This window comes from Balearica regulorum, chromosome 6, assembly GCF_011004875.1.
Source record: "Balearica regulorum gibbericeps isolate bBalReg1 chromosome 6, bBalReg1.pri, whole genome shotgun sequence".
Lineage (NCBI taxonomy): Eukaryota > Metazoa > Chordata > Aves > Gruiformes > Gruidae > Balearica > Balearica regulorum.
In genome coordinates this window covers 16386405-16402312 of record NC_046189.1, presented here as the reverse complement: position 1 = coordinate 16402312, position 15908 = coordinate 16386405, and the positions used below count along the sequence as shown (strand labels likewise).

The 15908-nt window shown below is 48.7% G+C and overlaps 2 protein-coding genes across 3 annotated transcripts in view; both read right to left on the bottom strand.

Annotated features, from left to right (window-relative positions):
- CERKL (CERK like autophagy regulator) overlaps positions 1–2336 on the bottom strand; it is a 54729-nt gene extending 52393 nt beyond the window's left edge. The window contains exon 1 of one of the 2 annotated variants that reach the window (XM_075756503.1): positions 2021–2336. In XM_075756503.1, coding sequence (XP_075612618.1) covers positions 2021–2324 — 304 coding nt within the window. In that variant the 5' untranslated portion in view covers positions 2325–2336. Of the gene's footprint in view, positions 1–1605; positions 1745–2020 lie in introns of those variants that run through there. The other variant, XM_075756504.1, reaches the window with a different exon arrangement.
- A 9361-nt stretch (positions 2337–11697) lies between these two features.
- Positions 11698–15566, bottom strand: NEUROD1 (neuronal differentiation 1). Its single transcript, XM_075755751.1, has 2 exons — positions 15449–15566; positions 11698–14206 (listed from the first exon to the last, which is right to left on the bottom strand). Exon 2 carries the CDS (start codon positions 14195–14197, stop codon positions 13115–13117), a length of 1083 nt encoding a protein of 360 aa, XP_075611866.1. The 5' UTR covers positions 14198–14206; positions 15449–15566; the 3' UTR covers positions 11698–13114.
- Between the last annotated feature and the right edge of the window lie 342 nt (positions 15567–15908).

The window sequence follows — 15908 nt, the reverse complement described above, 5'->3', positions numbered from 1 at the left end:
ACTGCCTTTTCCACTGAAGCTAGTAAAGAAGATCTTCTCAGAAACCAAAATATTCAGTAGCTCAATACTACATAGTACAAAACTAAATTTTCAGAGACAAAGTATTGGCATACATTTAATACATGTGCAGTAAAAGCCCAAATCCTGATATAATTTACACCAACTTGTCAGTGCTGCTTTCCATAAGACTCCTGAAGTTCTGCCATCTGCAATACGCCTGACTTTAAGCACTGTATACTTTATTACCTCACAGGAACTAAAACAGAAAAACTCCCAATGTCTGCATGAGTAATCTAAGAATGAAAATATCTTATGCACAGTAGCAACTTAGGGGGGTGGATTTTTCCTAAAAAACACGCAAAAATACCCCAGAATATATTCCCATCCCTGGAAGCATGAAGCAATACATACCGAATTTCATTCTTCCTGTCTGTAACTTAAAATCCTTCACTGGTGACAATTAAAAGACAATCATGGACCCTAGTTCCTGATATATTACAATTCAAGCTACAGTAAAGTAACCAGAACATAAAGTGGCAACCAAATGAGAGTATTTCACACAGAACTGCACAATTAATAAATTGCATTTCAGATCACACACACAGAGACCTGTAGTTAATCCCAAAAGAGAAGGAAGAGAGGCTACAGCATTGTGCAACAGGACTGCCGAGGCACCCAGAGTGGCTCCACAAGAGGAAGGACCATACACACATCAGTGCAGTTGTCATCAGAACTCAACAGTCCTGCTGAAAAGTCCGAGCACAACACTGCATTAACACGGTTGCACTATTCAGAAGATAAGAGTCAACAGCTGTGCATGGCACCACGTTAGTTTGATTTGAGTAGCTCTGGTATCCCAACATGGTTACATGAAAGGAAGCATAACAACTTTCACTATGAGCATCTGAGTATTTCTCTGCAGCAGCAGCAGCACTGGAACCGCAGGCTTCCACACTACTCTCAAGTCTCTACAGCATACAGACTACCTTGAAGAGGAACAGATTACTGTAACATAGAAAAACTGGTATGTGAAAGAAACTTTCTTTCTCTGTATGCTGAGTTCATAGCTGTTGGATCTTACCCATATGAAGTTTTAAGTTCTGTCCAAAATAACACTAAAATAAACCTGGTATTTTAGACCTGGACAAGCTAAGCGTGCCATACCAGAGGACAACTGCGCTGTCTGGAAACTCTGCATTCCTGAAGGCAACTTTGATTTCTCCTTCACATAAGCACTGGGAGGTCACTGCAGTAAACAAGCACTTTAAGAGTGCATATGTAGTTTTGAAACTAAGTTTGTGTTTTCACAGTTTCTAGGACAAAAAAGAGTATTTGGAGAAGTTTAAGGAGCATTCCATTTCTTCTAAAACTTGTGTGCATAATTTGTTTCACTTGATCAAATCCTTTATAACAGCACTTTCTCACAGCATGTTGTTTTATTGGAGAAGCACGGAGAAAGGACAACCTGCCGCAGAAGCCTCATCACAAAACCCAGGCATATCTCACAAAACCATACCTGCCTATAGATGCTCTAGTTTATGAACCTGTCAAAAAGAGTAAGCCAAGAAAAACTGATGCAGCAGAAACAAAAACAAACCCTCTTACTGTTCTGCCTGGGGCTAAGAAGCCATAAAAACCACCATCTTTTGCACTTCGTCCTTTTTGTATCACCCACCAAGAAGTAAAGGCTCTTGCCAGGAAGAGTTGGTTCAGATACCAGATGCTCATTGCGCTATGACCTTTTTTTTTAATCTTTCTTTTTTAATCACCGGCATAACCTTGAAGGGAAGAGACATGCCTGCCACCACCGACTTTAACTAGTTCGCTATAATCCCGGTTTAAGGCGGCTCCCCATCGCCCTGCCCTGAGAGGCCCCAGCTCGCCTTTCGCTGGCACGCCGCGGGAAGGACAGCTCGCCCAGGGCGATCCCGCGGTGCCGCCGCCCGCTCCCGGAGGCGACCTGGGCCCGGGCCCGCCCCCCGCGCCGCGGCGGACACCCCCCTGCCCCGCCCCGTCCCACCTGTGGGGCTCTCGGGCAGGATGGGGCTCCAGCGGAGCCGCCGGGCGCTCAGCACCACGTCGCAGCTCCTCTTGCTGATCTCGAAGATGCCCCTGAGGAGCGGCTCCTCTCCCGCCTCGGCCGGCGGGGCCGCCGCCAGCGGGGCCACCCTCCGCCGCCGCTCCTCGGGCGCTGAGGAGCGAGCGCGAGCGGCGCCAACGGCCACCGCCTGCGCGCGCTGCTCCCGCGGGCCGCGGCCGCCGGCCGGGCGCTCGGGCCAGGCCCGTCCCCGCGGGCGGAGGAAGGGGGCCGTGGCGCTCAGCATGGCGGCGGCACCACCGCCACCCCGCGCGACCGGCCGCTCGCGGCGTCCCGGCTGCTGCCAAGGCAGCGCCCGCCCCGCCCCGCGGGCGGTGCCGCGGCCGCCCAGGGGCCGGCGGGAGGGCGCCCGGCCCGGGACGCGACGGGAGCCGCGTCCGGCGCCGCCCGCAGGTCCCCTCACAGCAGCGGCCCGGGGCCGCGCTGAGCCCCTCTCCCGGGGAAAACCGTCTGTCCCGCCGCCGAGGGGGAAGCCCCTCGCTGCCATCGGCGCGGCGGGGCTCCGCCGGGTCACCTGAAACGGGCCGAGCGCCGCCCGGCACTGCTGCCGCCCGGGCTGCGTTGGGTACCGGGGAACACACCCGGCACCCGAAATGAGGTACGGTGCTTCACAGGGTAACGGTGAGAACGCCCACGAGGCGCTCCGGCTTCTCACGGCTCTGTTCCCTCAAGTCACTCCTCCTTCCCCGAGCAGGGCCGTGGAGGAATTCTCTAGCTACAGAAACTCGTTTTCTTTCTCGGAGTCCCCCGTGTCTTCTGCTTTTCTATTATCGTGAATAATATTACGACTGTTTAGCTTTAGAAAACTATGGCACAAAGCTGTAATAGCCCTCTCATACTCAAATGGCCAGGCTTTTCAAAGGTCGTGCCGTGCCTAGCCCTAAGATAAATACCATGCTGACATTCACACTGCAAAACAGAATTACCACAAACCTGGATGGAGGTATCACAGTCACATACACCCTTCGTCACACAGCTGAGGAGCCCCGTGGCTCACAGTCTGATACGGACTCACACAACACCAGAGTGTCTCAAGTGCCACAATGCAGAAAACGTACTCAGAAGGTTGCGCGGTCATCCCTCGCTCCCGACACTTAAATGCAGAGGAGGGAGACGCTTCTTTGCTCCTACTCTGTAAATGGTATATTTTAGTATTTGGAGGTATGACAGGTGCTGTAAAATCCACTGAAGATGATCACGTTAGAGCTCCAGTAGCAACTCCAATTTGTAAGGTGCTCCTGAGCCCGTAAGGGCTTAATTTGAAGGAAAACAGCAAGGCTTGTGTGTTGGGTTTGTGGTTTGTTGGTTTTTTGTTTGGTTTTTTTTTTTAGTTCTGAGTTGTCTAATGTCATGGTGGCTTATCAGCACATGAAAAGGACATTTTAAAGTGAGCAGTTTAATTTAATCTTTAGTATTTGTAATAAATCAAATATAGAACATCTCTCTAAAAAATAAAGCAGTAAGTTAAAAATATTGCCTTTCGCAGATTGATACAAATTACAGTTCAAACCATATGTCCAAATATTCAAGACTCTTCCTGGAATGTTTGTCTGTCTGGAAGAGAAATGCTATTACAGGTAAGTAAATCTGGTTGTCTGCAATCAAACAAGCCAAGGGTCCATGAGATGGTATGTATCATGACTATTAAGCTGCCTACCTTAATAGTTCCATAAAAACCTGTACCAAGCTGCTGATTATGTAGCCAAGACAACATTTTTAAGACCCATTTTAAAAGTCACTGTGGTACAGCATTTTGATACTTATTTCCATCTATTAGAGTATGCTCTGGATAGTTGTTAAATATGCAACCTGTAAGTGCTTTTCAGTTTGCATTGAGCCATTGATACAGCTTTCACTGAGATGTAGCCCTCACCAATTTACCTTTCTGAATCGTAACATGACCACGTAAAGTTTCTGCTTGCTTAAAGCTGTGAGCGTCAATAGTCTTATTCTGACTTCACTGTGTCAATATTTTTTTGTCCCTTAGATCTTTTTTGTTGGGATCCAAGTATCTTGACTGCAGAGTAATCAGATAAAATAAAGTGTGAACAATTGAAATTGCATAAACTATGGAAGTTTTGTGCAAAACACTTTTTTCCCCCCTAAAGATAACTGAGTAACAAGGCAGGAAAAACTGAGCCAAAGAAACTTTCCTTACCAATTTATCATTCCGGTACAACAGTAGATGAACCCATTAAACTGTGTCCATTATTTGACATCGGTGGTCTTTAATGTGTTTGCATTGATGTCATTCAAAGGGAAAGCTAAATCATTAACTAGAAGATAAAGCACAACATGAAACCGGATACAGTTGAATCAATTTTGAGGCTCTATGCCCTTTATAATCTCCTGAAGTCATTTGTATTTGTTTCTGGGACCATTTATTAGCCTATCCCATCTATGTATATTATATATTGTCACCAGATAATTTTTCATAAGGTACAGGAAAGGATGAGCTGATAATTATCTTAGAACCATAAAATAATAATATTTTCAGTACAATCAGTGGAGGACTATAACAGTTCCTAGGAGACTTGTAAAACCCTTCAACTGATGTCATTAAAATTTCTAACACCCTTTTACTGATGTTACTTGAAAGCAGTATTGAATCAGTAACTATTAAGATACTAAAATGTAGTAGATAAAAACATAAAATAGTAAGAGAACTGTATATAGTAACAAAACCCATAAGAACATATAAGTCTGTTCATTCTTGGTTTGCTACTGTTCCCAAATCTTCAGTCCCCACAATCCTTTGTAAGTCTGAGACACTGGGGAAAAAAATATTCTAAGCAAGTCTACTCTAATAGACTTTCTTTAAATATCACAACTTTCAGATTTGTACACTGAATTTGGAAAAAATACAGAATAGTCCAGCAATATCATTTTATACATTTTCCAGACTATGTCTGAACTCTCACACATAGAAACTTGTTGTCCTTTCTTGTAAGAAGGGTTGTGTGTATTGATGATCCTATGTAGTATCCTGTGTGGTGTTCCCATCTAAGAAAAAAGACACAAGACAAACAATAAACATGTAGCAGGAAGTGTATAATAGACAGTCAAATAGTATACAGCACTGAACCTACATGTGATGGTCTTGATTTCTTCTAGGTCTTTAATCACAGCAGCTAAAATGTGGTTTACTTTCCCATTCTCTCATGTGCATTTTGATTCAATGGCAATAGATACATGAACATAGACCTCTTAATAAGGAATAAGTTAAAGGATATTTTTAATAAAATCCTTCAAATTAAGTTTTACAGTTCTTTAGATAGACTCCCAAAGTATTCTTTGAATATTTTTAAATATTTGGTGTTATCCATACATGAAGTAACTCTCTGAATTTAATGTAGTTCCTTCAATTTAAGGGTGGCTAAATATGCGGTGTACAAGGCCACCCAGTTCTCTACATGACATAGCTATTCTCTTATTGCAGTGTAAGTATGCAAAGTGTGCATGCTTACAGTATAACAAGAATAAAAGAAATCCAGAGTCCACAGAACAGTTTTGTGCTGTGTTTTATAGTCTGAATCCCAGGTTACTCTGTTACTCCATTCTACTTAGAGTATCACTGGAGCTGCCTTAGAAATTGTCTTAACATTCTTTGGTATTTTTTTTTTAAACAACTAGCTCAAGTAAACTAGAAGGAACAAGAAGGGGGCAGGGGGCATGCCAGGAAGGGAAGCAAAGCCATTGTCAGGGCACAGCAAGGGCCAGCTGCTCCCCAAGGGCTAGGGAGCCAAGAGCAGGACCCCAGGGCTAGCAAAGAAAGGGCCTTTCTGGCCAGGACCTACCTGGTGGTACCTGAGCAAGGAAGCCCAGGAAAGCTGCTAAGATCCCCAAGAATCCAACTCCTCAGACAATATCACAGTGATGAGGCAGGGCTGAGACTAGGCCACCAGCTTGCAGATCTGGATTCAAGTAGGGCTCATAGCCAGATCAGGGCTATAGCTGAACTAGAGACCAGCAACCCACAGCATCTCTACAGGAAAGACTGATAGCCCTAGGCTGAGCTTAAATAGAGCTCCAGGCCCTTGGGCGGGGTTGGTGGGGGGTTGCAGGTGGGGCTGGTCAGGGGTTTTAAGGCTCAGTGGTGCTCTTAGGGCCCTAACAGCCAGAAGTACTAGGGAAGGAATGTTAAGGAAGAATAAGGGTAGGTGGCTCTATAAAAGAAGTAGACCTGAGAGCAGGTGCAAGTCAGGTATGGTCCTACATACCTGACTAAGGTGAGTGGAGCTGTGTGTAGCCAAGTTCAGCCAAGAGTCCAGATAGCTAAATAAGTTTGTTGCAATGAGGAGGGGCCGATATCAAGTTGAAAAGCAGCATGAGCAGGTCAGGTTTTGTGATGATAACTAGTGTCAGTACTAGCCTAGCAGCTACCAGGGAAGTCTGTACTGTCAAGGCAGGCCTAAGGTCAAGCAAATATATTGAGTCTGTGGGTCAGGGCCTGGATATGGCTAGGCACAGGTATGGCTGCAATCTCATGAAGGTAGATACTAGGGTAAGAGCTTAAATGCAGCTCTCGAGTGAGGGAAGATCCCCTTGTGGTTTCTTAGAGCTTGTTCTCAGCAGTCTGGACCTGGAGGAGGTGTTGCTCCATGTCAGGGTGCTGGCCTTGAGCACAGGCAGCTGTACTAGGAGAGGGGAGCATCTTCTGGGCCTGGACAAGAGGTAGTAGGAAATGAGGACATAAGCTAACCTCTCCTCAACTAACAGTGTTTCTGGATGAAGGTAATCATCTCTCGCTGTCTAGGTGCTAAGAAGTAGTAGGAGTCTCAGAAATCTTTTCTGGAAGAACCCTGTGAAGAAAGAGGTAGCCTCTAGCAGAAATAACAAGTGAGGGAAGTATAGCTAGTATTTGAAGGAGAGCAAGCAGCTAAAGCATGCTATTGGAAAATAAATCCACTCCCCTTGAGAAAAAACAGTAGAAAAATGCAATGAGGTCAATAGGCAAGAAATAGGAAGGCTAGTTTTTGGTTTGTGGATAATGTGATGTTGAAGTTAAAGAACAGGAATTGAGATGAGGGGATGCTGTGGGGAAAATACCTTATGTCCAACCTGGAATGTTCAACTGGACATTTCTCATAGCTGTGTTGTTTCAGTGGCTAATAGAAACTTGCTTCTAGAGAAATCTGGATTTTGAAATTGGCAGCATACCCTTGGCTTGTATGTTTTTCTGGCTACAGTGTCTGTTTATACAATGAAGGTTTAGTGTGTAGTCAGTTATACTTCAGCTGTTCATTCCCAAATATCAGCACTCCTCAGTATGTTCCCTTCTTACATTGCTACTCTAGAAAAGCATCTCTTATAGTTCTCTATTAATTCTGCTCTGTTGTGACTTTTTTCTTGACTTCAAAGAAAAGATGTTAAGCAGAACACCAAACTTAGAATCATAGAATGGTTTAGGTTGGAAGGGACCTCAAAGATCATCTAGTTCCAACCCCCCTGCTGTGGGCAGGGACACCCTCCACTAGACCAGGGTGCCCCATTTAACCTGGCCTTGAACACATCCAGGGATGGAGCCTCCACAACTTCTCTGGGCAACCTGTTCCAGTGCCTCACCACCCTCACAGTAAATAATGTCTTCCTAATATCTGATCTAAATCTACCCTCCTTCAGCTTAAGGCCATTACCCCTTGTCCTGTCACTCCATGGCCTTGTAAACAGTCCCTCTCCAGCTTTCCTGTAGGCCCCTTTAGGTACATGAAGGCTGCAGTAAGGTCTCCCCAGAGCCTTCTCTTCTCCAGGCTGAACAACCCCAACTCTCTCAGCCTGTCTTTGTAGGAGAGGTGCTCCAGCCCTCTGATCATCTTCATGGCCCTCTCCTGGACTCACTCCACCAGGTCCATGTCCTCCTGATGTTGTGGAGCCCCAGAGGTGAACACAGTGCTCCAGGTGGGCTCTCAATGGAGCAGACTTCACAATAAGTGAGGTCATAAATTATTATGAAGAAAAATGGCACCAATGTTCTATGGAAGTGAGCGTTACTATTACTAGACATCTTTCTATACATCTGAAAAGAGAAAGAAAAGCAGTTAAGTTGTGGAGATGGACAAATCTCTCCAAAGAGGAGAACAAGAATGAGTGAAATTATTATGCAGGAATAAGAAGCAGCAAGAATGGAATCTGAAGTTGAAGTCATTCCTATGAGCACCAGGAGCTGAAACTGATCTTATTCAAAATAGAGGAAAATAGGATAGTGGGCAGGAATATGAAATGAGAATGTGTTGACCAGAAGACATTTTATTTTTTTCTTTGCATTGTTTGACGTGCTATCTTTTTAAGGTAATCAAGTTTTACTCTGAATTTTATTTTCTATTGTTCTTTCACCAAAATGTTGGCAAATAGTGTGAATCTTAGTTGCTTCTATTTTATTTCATACAAAATGTAGTTAACTCTATGCTACAAACTACTACAAGCTAGGAAACTGAAAGCCAGGGTTTTTACATACCCTGTAGGCAAGCTAAATACTTAAAAGAATGCTTTGAGAGCATTGTCAGTTTTAATTTTGTATTGCATAGCTTCTGACAGTTTGTTAAATACATATATGAATTATTTAAAAAACACTTATGTACATATTTAAAGAACAGTCTATTTGCAGATCTTCAGCTCACTGTTTCAGCACTTATTCACATGCTATGTTTTTCAAGGCTTTTTGTAAATGGGATTTTCAGCTAAGGAAAGAGCGTAGACCATTATCATTTCTGAAATAATTACCATACAACCCATTTTGGTCAATAAAAACAAAGACCTGTTTCTGCATGTATTCCCTGATACAGCACCCAGCAGAACCCCCAAGTTTTCATTTCTGTGAGTTCTTCCTCAATAGGAATGAGTGCAAATTGAGTGGGTTTTGGTTTTTCATCTTTAGATACTATATATATTTAAACAAGAGAATGCAATTTAACTCCGTAATTTCTCAAAGTATTTGTCAAAATGGTTCTTTGTATGAAAGTATTGTGTTGGTTTTGGGTTTTTTAAAGAGACTCATCTTTTTAGTATGCAATTGTTAAGGTCATGGTGGATCCAGTTTTGATCAGTTACAATACTGAAATAATTGCAAGAATTTTTACTTTTAGAGAGGATAGAAAAGGCTTGTTTTACTTGCTCTCAAGACTTAGTTTAGAATTATTTTTATTAATTCCCATTACCTCTGTAATTGTGTGTTGCTTTTTAATATTAGTTCATTAAAATTTTGGAACAGTAATTCTGGAGAAAGTGATGCTCTGTTGACTTCTGGTGAATTCAGGAGTCCTGAATTGGTGAGTCCTCCTGAAGGCACTGGGCCAAAGTCTGATGTTCAGGTTCTTTTTTCATTTGGGCTAGGTAAAACCTAAGTCTTCAGCCTCTCAGACATCTTGTGAATGTGACCTGGAATTCCACCACTTCAGACCCCTCTGTCGTAGCAGGAGCCTCAGCTGGATCACAGGCAATGATGAGTCTGCAACCTCAGGACCCTCTTCTATTGCTTCAGAAAACCAAGGGAAAAGCTGCAAGTCATGATTGTTTACTCATGCACTGTACCCGCAGAGATTTCACCAGGGTCTTCTCAAGCATGCACTGGTGGCAGAACAATTTCTGCTGCCAGAAGTGTGGCATAAAGAAGGGAAAGGCCACTGGTGTCAACAAGCCATAAAGAGTCCTAGGCCTCTGCTGGATGACCCAGTATGTGTGTGGGTATGACTCAAGCCCAGAGTTTCTTCCACATGTGAAAGTTAGATAATCCCACTATAGCCTTAGTTAATTAGCGTTATGCTCACAGGAGAGGAACAGTGTGAGTAATTCTTTCCTTTGAAAGAGACCTTGATAGACCTTCCTGTGGGAGTCATGAGCAGAGATTTCAAGATTTGGCTTGATATTACCAATAAGAAAAAATAAATGACAGAGGCATCAGAAGCAGCAGCAAAGGGGGAGGGGAAATCTCCAATATTTTATAAGGGTGGGGGGAAAAAAAGCCCTAAACTAATTGAAATAACAAAACTCACAAGTGATTTGTAAAATGGAGCCTCTAGTTACCAAAATGCCTAATTAATTTTCCTTATTAGGTTGCTCATAACATTAAAATATTATTTTCTCTGAAGTATCACAGTAGCGAACATTCAGATAGCCTAGGTAGATTTTTTTTTTTTTTAGTTAAATTGCATTGGCTAGACGAGTTGAATTTTGTTATTAACAGTGGAAAAAGAAAAGGTAATTGAAAAGGCTTCTTGTGGTTTGGAAATGCCTTCCAAATATTCATTAAACATTTAAGCGACTAAATTTGCAGAATATGTTCCTGACATTGGCACTGGTTCTGTGGTATTTCTCTCATCAGATGGAAGTAGTGTGTTATGCAGAGTGCATTCATGCATAAACAATATAATTTTCATAAATTAAAACCTCCCCTGCAGAAGGAACATCTGTGCCTGCCTTTGAATAAAAGATGGTGGCATGTGAGTTGCCCCTTGACTGACTAGAAGAATCCTTATGTTTAAGAAGAAGGTGCATAACCGAAAGGCGAGCAAGCCTGCTTTTTCAATTTTATGTGGGAAATTGTCATTCATCGCCCCCCGGGTTATCTAGGGTATATTTAGCTGTGTTGCCACTGACTGGGAAAGGTTAAGCGGGTGCTTGAAAAGTTGCCTTTTGCTTTCTTCCTTTTCAGATGCAGCAACAGTTTTGGAGTGCGGAGCTGCGGGCTCGGGCGAAACGCAGGGAGATGCTGCGGAACGCATCAGCCGGCGCCGCAGGTGACTTTCAGCGTGGTTTTAGCACGAAAGACTGCCCGGGAGGGTGCTGCCGTACTAATACAGGTTTGCAAGGCTTACGCGCTGGATTTCCGTAGCTATAAACACCTTTGAAATAGACGTCAGCAGTTTGATTTCTCCGGGGGGGGAAGCCCTCATCCAGGGGAGAGCCTGTTCGTTTTCTGCCGGTTAGGTGAAATACTGCTGGAATACCCCTGCTTCATGCGAGGCATTTCGGGGCACGCCTTAACTCTGTTTTCTGAGGGTCGGAGGCAAAGACCTGTTGATAATTGTTCCCGGGCATTAGGGGAACTGCTCTCCCGCAGGTTGTGTCTCCGGGTTCCTTAAGCCCCAGAATAATCAGTGAAGATTAAAGAAACACATGTTTCGCGTCTGGGAAGAGAGGGGAGACGGCAAATCGATAGCGCTGGATCCAGGGCTGGCTTGCGGTGGGAACGAGCACCTGCTGCCGGCGAGGCCGAGCCGGGGTCGAAACGGCGTTTTCCCGGTGTGCCGGTCCCGGCCGGGCGCGGGGAGCCGCGCCGGTACCGCGGGACGAGGCGCCTCCGCTTCTCCGGCCCCGGCGGGCTGGGGGATCCCCTCGGCGTGGCCCGAGAGGGGAGACCCGCGGGTGGGCGGCAGCCGCCGAGCCGGGCCGGGCCTCCCCGCCCGGGGGCCGCCGAGGCGGGTGCGGGGCGCTCGGCACAGCCCGAACCGGCAGCCGCAGCTCCCGGGCGAAGCGCGATTCTGCTCCCGTTTCCCTAAGTCAACAAATCCGCGTTGCAGGTGGCCAGTTTCGCTGTAAACAAACGAACAAATTCCTCCCCCCCCTCCCCGGAACCCCTCGGGGTAAGTAAAGAATCCGTGTCCTTTTTTTTTTAGTCCAATTTTATTCTACAAATAATAAGTGTTGCACCTTTCATGAGCTATCCAAATAAAACAATAATCCCATAGGAATTACTTACACTAAGAAAAAAAAAAAATAATCACATTTAAGGAGAAATGCAACATTCGACCAAATGTTCAATACTATGTTGTTGCCAAAGGATGGATGTTTTTCTAAAATCCCAGTGTGCATTACACCATAATATACAGGATTACAAACAAAATTACAGTACAGATTGATTCCAGTTGAACCAGCGTTACATTTCAAACAGCACTTATTCTGGACTGCATTGTACATGCAATAGCTATTGTTCTAATTACGGATTAAATGGTTTGAATTTGTTTCAAGCTACCGTACTAATCGACTACAATAGGTATATAGCCCGACTTTAACAACCTGATTAGTTTTAGGTTCCGATTTATAAGATGAGCATATGACAACCACGGATTGTGTGAACATGTATAAAATCATGCATTTATATCGCCTGGAAACATTAACATCTTCAAGTTCTCTTCAAAAAAAACACGGAATGCCAAGGGGTTCAAAGACTAAAAAGAAACAGTGCAAATTGTATGTGATAGTCAAGCAGCTTTCGATTTAAAAAGGGTGTTGGCATTTGCTTTATAATCTTTATATACAAGTTTGTGCAAGTAATGTGTTGAATTGATATGTTTTAATAGAAAATAAGTCTCTCGTTCTTATATCTTCTCAAGACCTAGGGGATCTGGTTCTTGTTGTAGGGGGAAAGGAAAAAGAGAAAAAGAAAAGAAAAAAAAGCAAAAAAGATACTTTCATGGGAAAGAAATTGCCCGGATTGTGCATTTTTTTTTTTCTTCTTCAACTATTTGAAAGGAAAGAAGTGCTAAGGCAACGTAACTTCTCTAAGCACTTTTCTGCTGGTTTAAATTAGTTAAATTATTTTGTATAAATTAGATATAATTCTACCTTTCCAATATGTATAAAAATTGATGAAGCTGCATGGTTTAAAATAGGAAATTCACGTTATAAAAAGTCATTAAAAATTCTGTACAAAATCACAACAAAATAATTCAGCATGGGAAAGGTAACAAGTAGTAAAAGGTTGGTTGAAAAATATAGATTTCATATATATTTTGTAATTGGCCCATCGCTAGTTTAAAAATTGCATAGATCCTAATTATTGCTTGTGATTTTGTTATCCCGATCAGGTAATTGACGCGATCCCAATGCCCCTACCCCAAATCGACAGCGTCGCTCCGAGGAGCGGAAGCAAGACAGCCGGTGAGCGGGGACACGGCGGCCCCCGAAGGCAGCGGCGGGACCCGCCGGGCTGCCCCCTGTAAACAAGGCGGTGGCCGCCGGCGGGGCGGCTGGGCTCGGCTCTTCCCGTCCCCGTACCCCGGCGGGGTGGGAGGGGGAGGCTCAGTCGTGGAAGATGGCGTTGAGCTGGGCGCTGAGGACCCGCTCGTGGTGGGGGTGGCCCTCGTAGGGCGCCAGGCCGTCGACCGGGATCTCGCAGCGGGAGGCGGCGGCCGGGAAGATGGCGGCGTGGGCGGGCGCGGCGGCCAGCGCGGCGGCGGCGGCGGCGGGGTAGTGCATGGTGAAGGCGTAGCTCTTGTCGAAGTCGGCGGCCGGCTCGTGCTTGAAGGAGAAGTTGCCGTTGACGCTGAGGGGCGGGCTGAGCGGCCCGTCGAAGGCGGGGCTGGCGCCCTCCGCCAGGCCGCTCTCGAAGAAGGGCTCCAGCGCGGCGCCGTAGGCGTGCGGCGGCTTGAGGTGGAAGAGGTGGGAGCTGTCCATGGTGCCGTAGGGCGGGCTGGGGAGGCCGGGCGACTGGTAGGGGTAGGGGTGGGCCGGGAAGGGGGCGCCGGCCGCCGCCACGTGGGGCGGCACCTCCTGGCTCTGCTCGGGAAGGAAAGTCCGCGGGTTGAGCTGCAGGCAGCCGGCCACCAGGTTGGTGGTGGGCTGCGACAGGCCCTTGCAGAGGGTCTGCACGAAGGAGACCAGGTCGGGGCTCTTGCCCGAGCGCAGGATCTCGGACAGCGCCCAGATGTAGTTCTTGGCCAGGCGCAGGGTCTCGATCTTGGAGAGCTTCTGCGTCTTGGAGTAGCAGGGCACCACCTTCCGCAGGTTGTCCAGGGCCGCGTTCAGGCCGTGCATGCGGTTCCGCTCCCGGGCGTTGGCCTTCATGCGCCGCAGCTTGAACCGCTCCATGCGCGCCTTGGTCATCTTCTTCTTCTTGGGGCCCCGCCTCTTGGGCTTCTGATCGTCGTCCTCCTCCTCCTCCTCTTCTTCCTCCTCTTCGTCCAAGTCATCCTCCTCGTCCTCCTCCTCTCCGTTCCGCAGCGAGTCCTCCTCGGCCTCGGCCTGCAGACCCTCCAGGTCCTCCTCCTTCTTGTCCACCTCGTGCTCCTCGTCCTGGGAGCTGAGGCACTCGTCCGTCCAGCTCGGGGGGCCCTGGGGCTGGGGCTCGCCCATCAGCCCGCTCTCGCTGTACGACTTGGTCATGGTGAGCCTCTGCGTCACAGAGGAGACAGAAAAGAGCCGCATCAGCACCCGGAGCTGCGGCCGCGGGGAGAGACCGCCCGCGGCGCCCCCCCCGCCCCAGCACCCCGGTCCCCCCGTCCCCTCCCGAGGGAACACCCGGCTTCCCCACGGTGCCAGCGCAAACTTTTAATTGTCTCCGCGGTCCTGCCTTATAATTAAGTCGACATATGTTCAAATGCCATTATGTAACTCGCGGATATTAGCGGGGAATATAAGCAGATTACGTGTGCGGGAGGCAGCCCGGGCGGCACGACGCGAGCAGACCAAGCGGGTTTTGTAACAAACAAACAAAAACCATCAAAAAACACCAAAAGAAAACCCCCCAACAACAAAAACCCAACCAACAAACAACCCCGCACCCCCCCCCCAAACAAAAAACCCAAACCACGTTTGCCGAATCGGGACGGGGAAGAGGCGGGGGGGGGGGGCAGACGGGCACGCAGGACACCCACAGGGACGGGTGGCCGCCCGTGACGCCTCTCCCCCTCGCCGCCGCCTTGCGCAGGGCTCCCGCACCGCCCCGACGGGCGCCGGGCACCTGCTCCCCCGGACCGACACTGCCCGACCTCTCCCGGCGAGGCTCCCCCGGTCCCGCCTCCGCCCCCAGGATCGCCGCCGGGTGCCCGTGGCGGGGTGGCGAGCGGCGGCGGCGCTGCGCGGCCCCCGCCCGCCGTAACAGGTGCGGGACCGGCCCCGGCTTTCCGTCTCCGCCATCCCCTCCGCCGCCGACAGGCTCCGTCCCCCCGCTTCCCGCGGGGGCCTTTTGTGGGGGGCCTCGACCGTCCTCGGGTCGCACCGGGCGCTCCGGGGAGGAACAATGCTGCCCGCCCGCCGGGGCGCAGCCTGCGGGGGGACCGCGGCGGCCGCCCGCCGCGCAGGAGGGGGAGCTGGAAGTTAGGAGGTGCATAGGTGGAAGCACATATACACGTATAGTATGTGTGTGTATAGATGGACGCACATATACATTTAGATATATATGTACACACATGTAAACGTGTGCACAGATGGATGGGTACAGGTGTGCGCACACACGGCTGCCTGCACACACGGGCAGGAACCACCGCCGGTTCCCACGACCGCAAGCGACAATGTAAACCGAAGCGGCTCCGGCAGAGGCGAGCTCCGCCCGCCCCGACCCCGCGGGCTCCTCTCCCACCCCGGTAGCTACCGCCAACCACTTTCCCGCGGGGGGGAAACCCGGTTTCCCGTTACCTCCGTCGCTCAGCTTCTCCCGCGCGGTGACGGTCTCATAACCCCGGCGCAGCTCTCCGTGCGAGGGCGCCGCGTGTTTTTTTTTCCCGAGGTTGCGCAGCGCCGGGCTCCCCCGTTATATAGCGGGACGGAGGATGCGCGGCGGGGGGCCGGCACCGGGACCTGGGTACCGCGGCGATCGCCACCGCCCAACGCGCCTGCGCCCCGCCCCGCGCCCCGCCCCGCCCGGCGGCACGCGCCATATGGCCGCCCACGTCAGGCGCGGCGGCGCGTTGTGTGCCCCCCCCCGTTTCTCCACGTGACACCCCTTATTTGTATGCGGCCGCGCGCCCGCCCGTTGAGCCGCCACGCCCTTTGTGGCCCGCCGGGCGCCGCCATCTGTCACCGGGCAGCCCCCCACCCCCCCCCGGCCGGGGCGGGCGCGGAGCGGAACGGTAGCTCCGCGCCCGCCCCGCCGCCG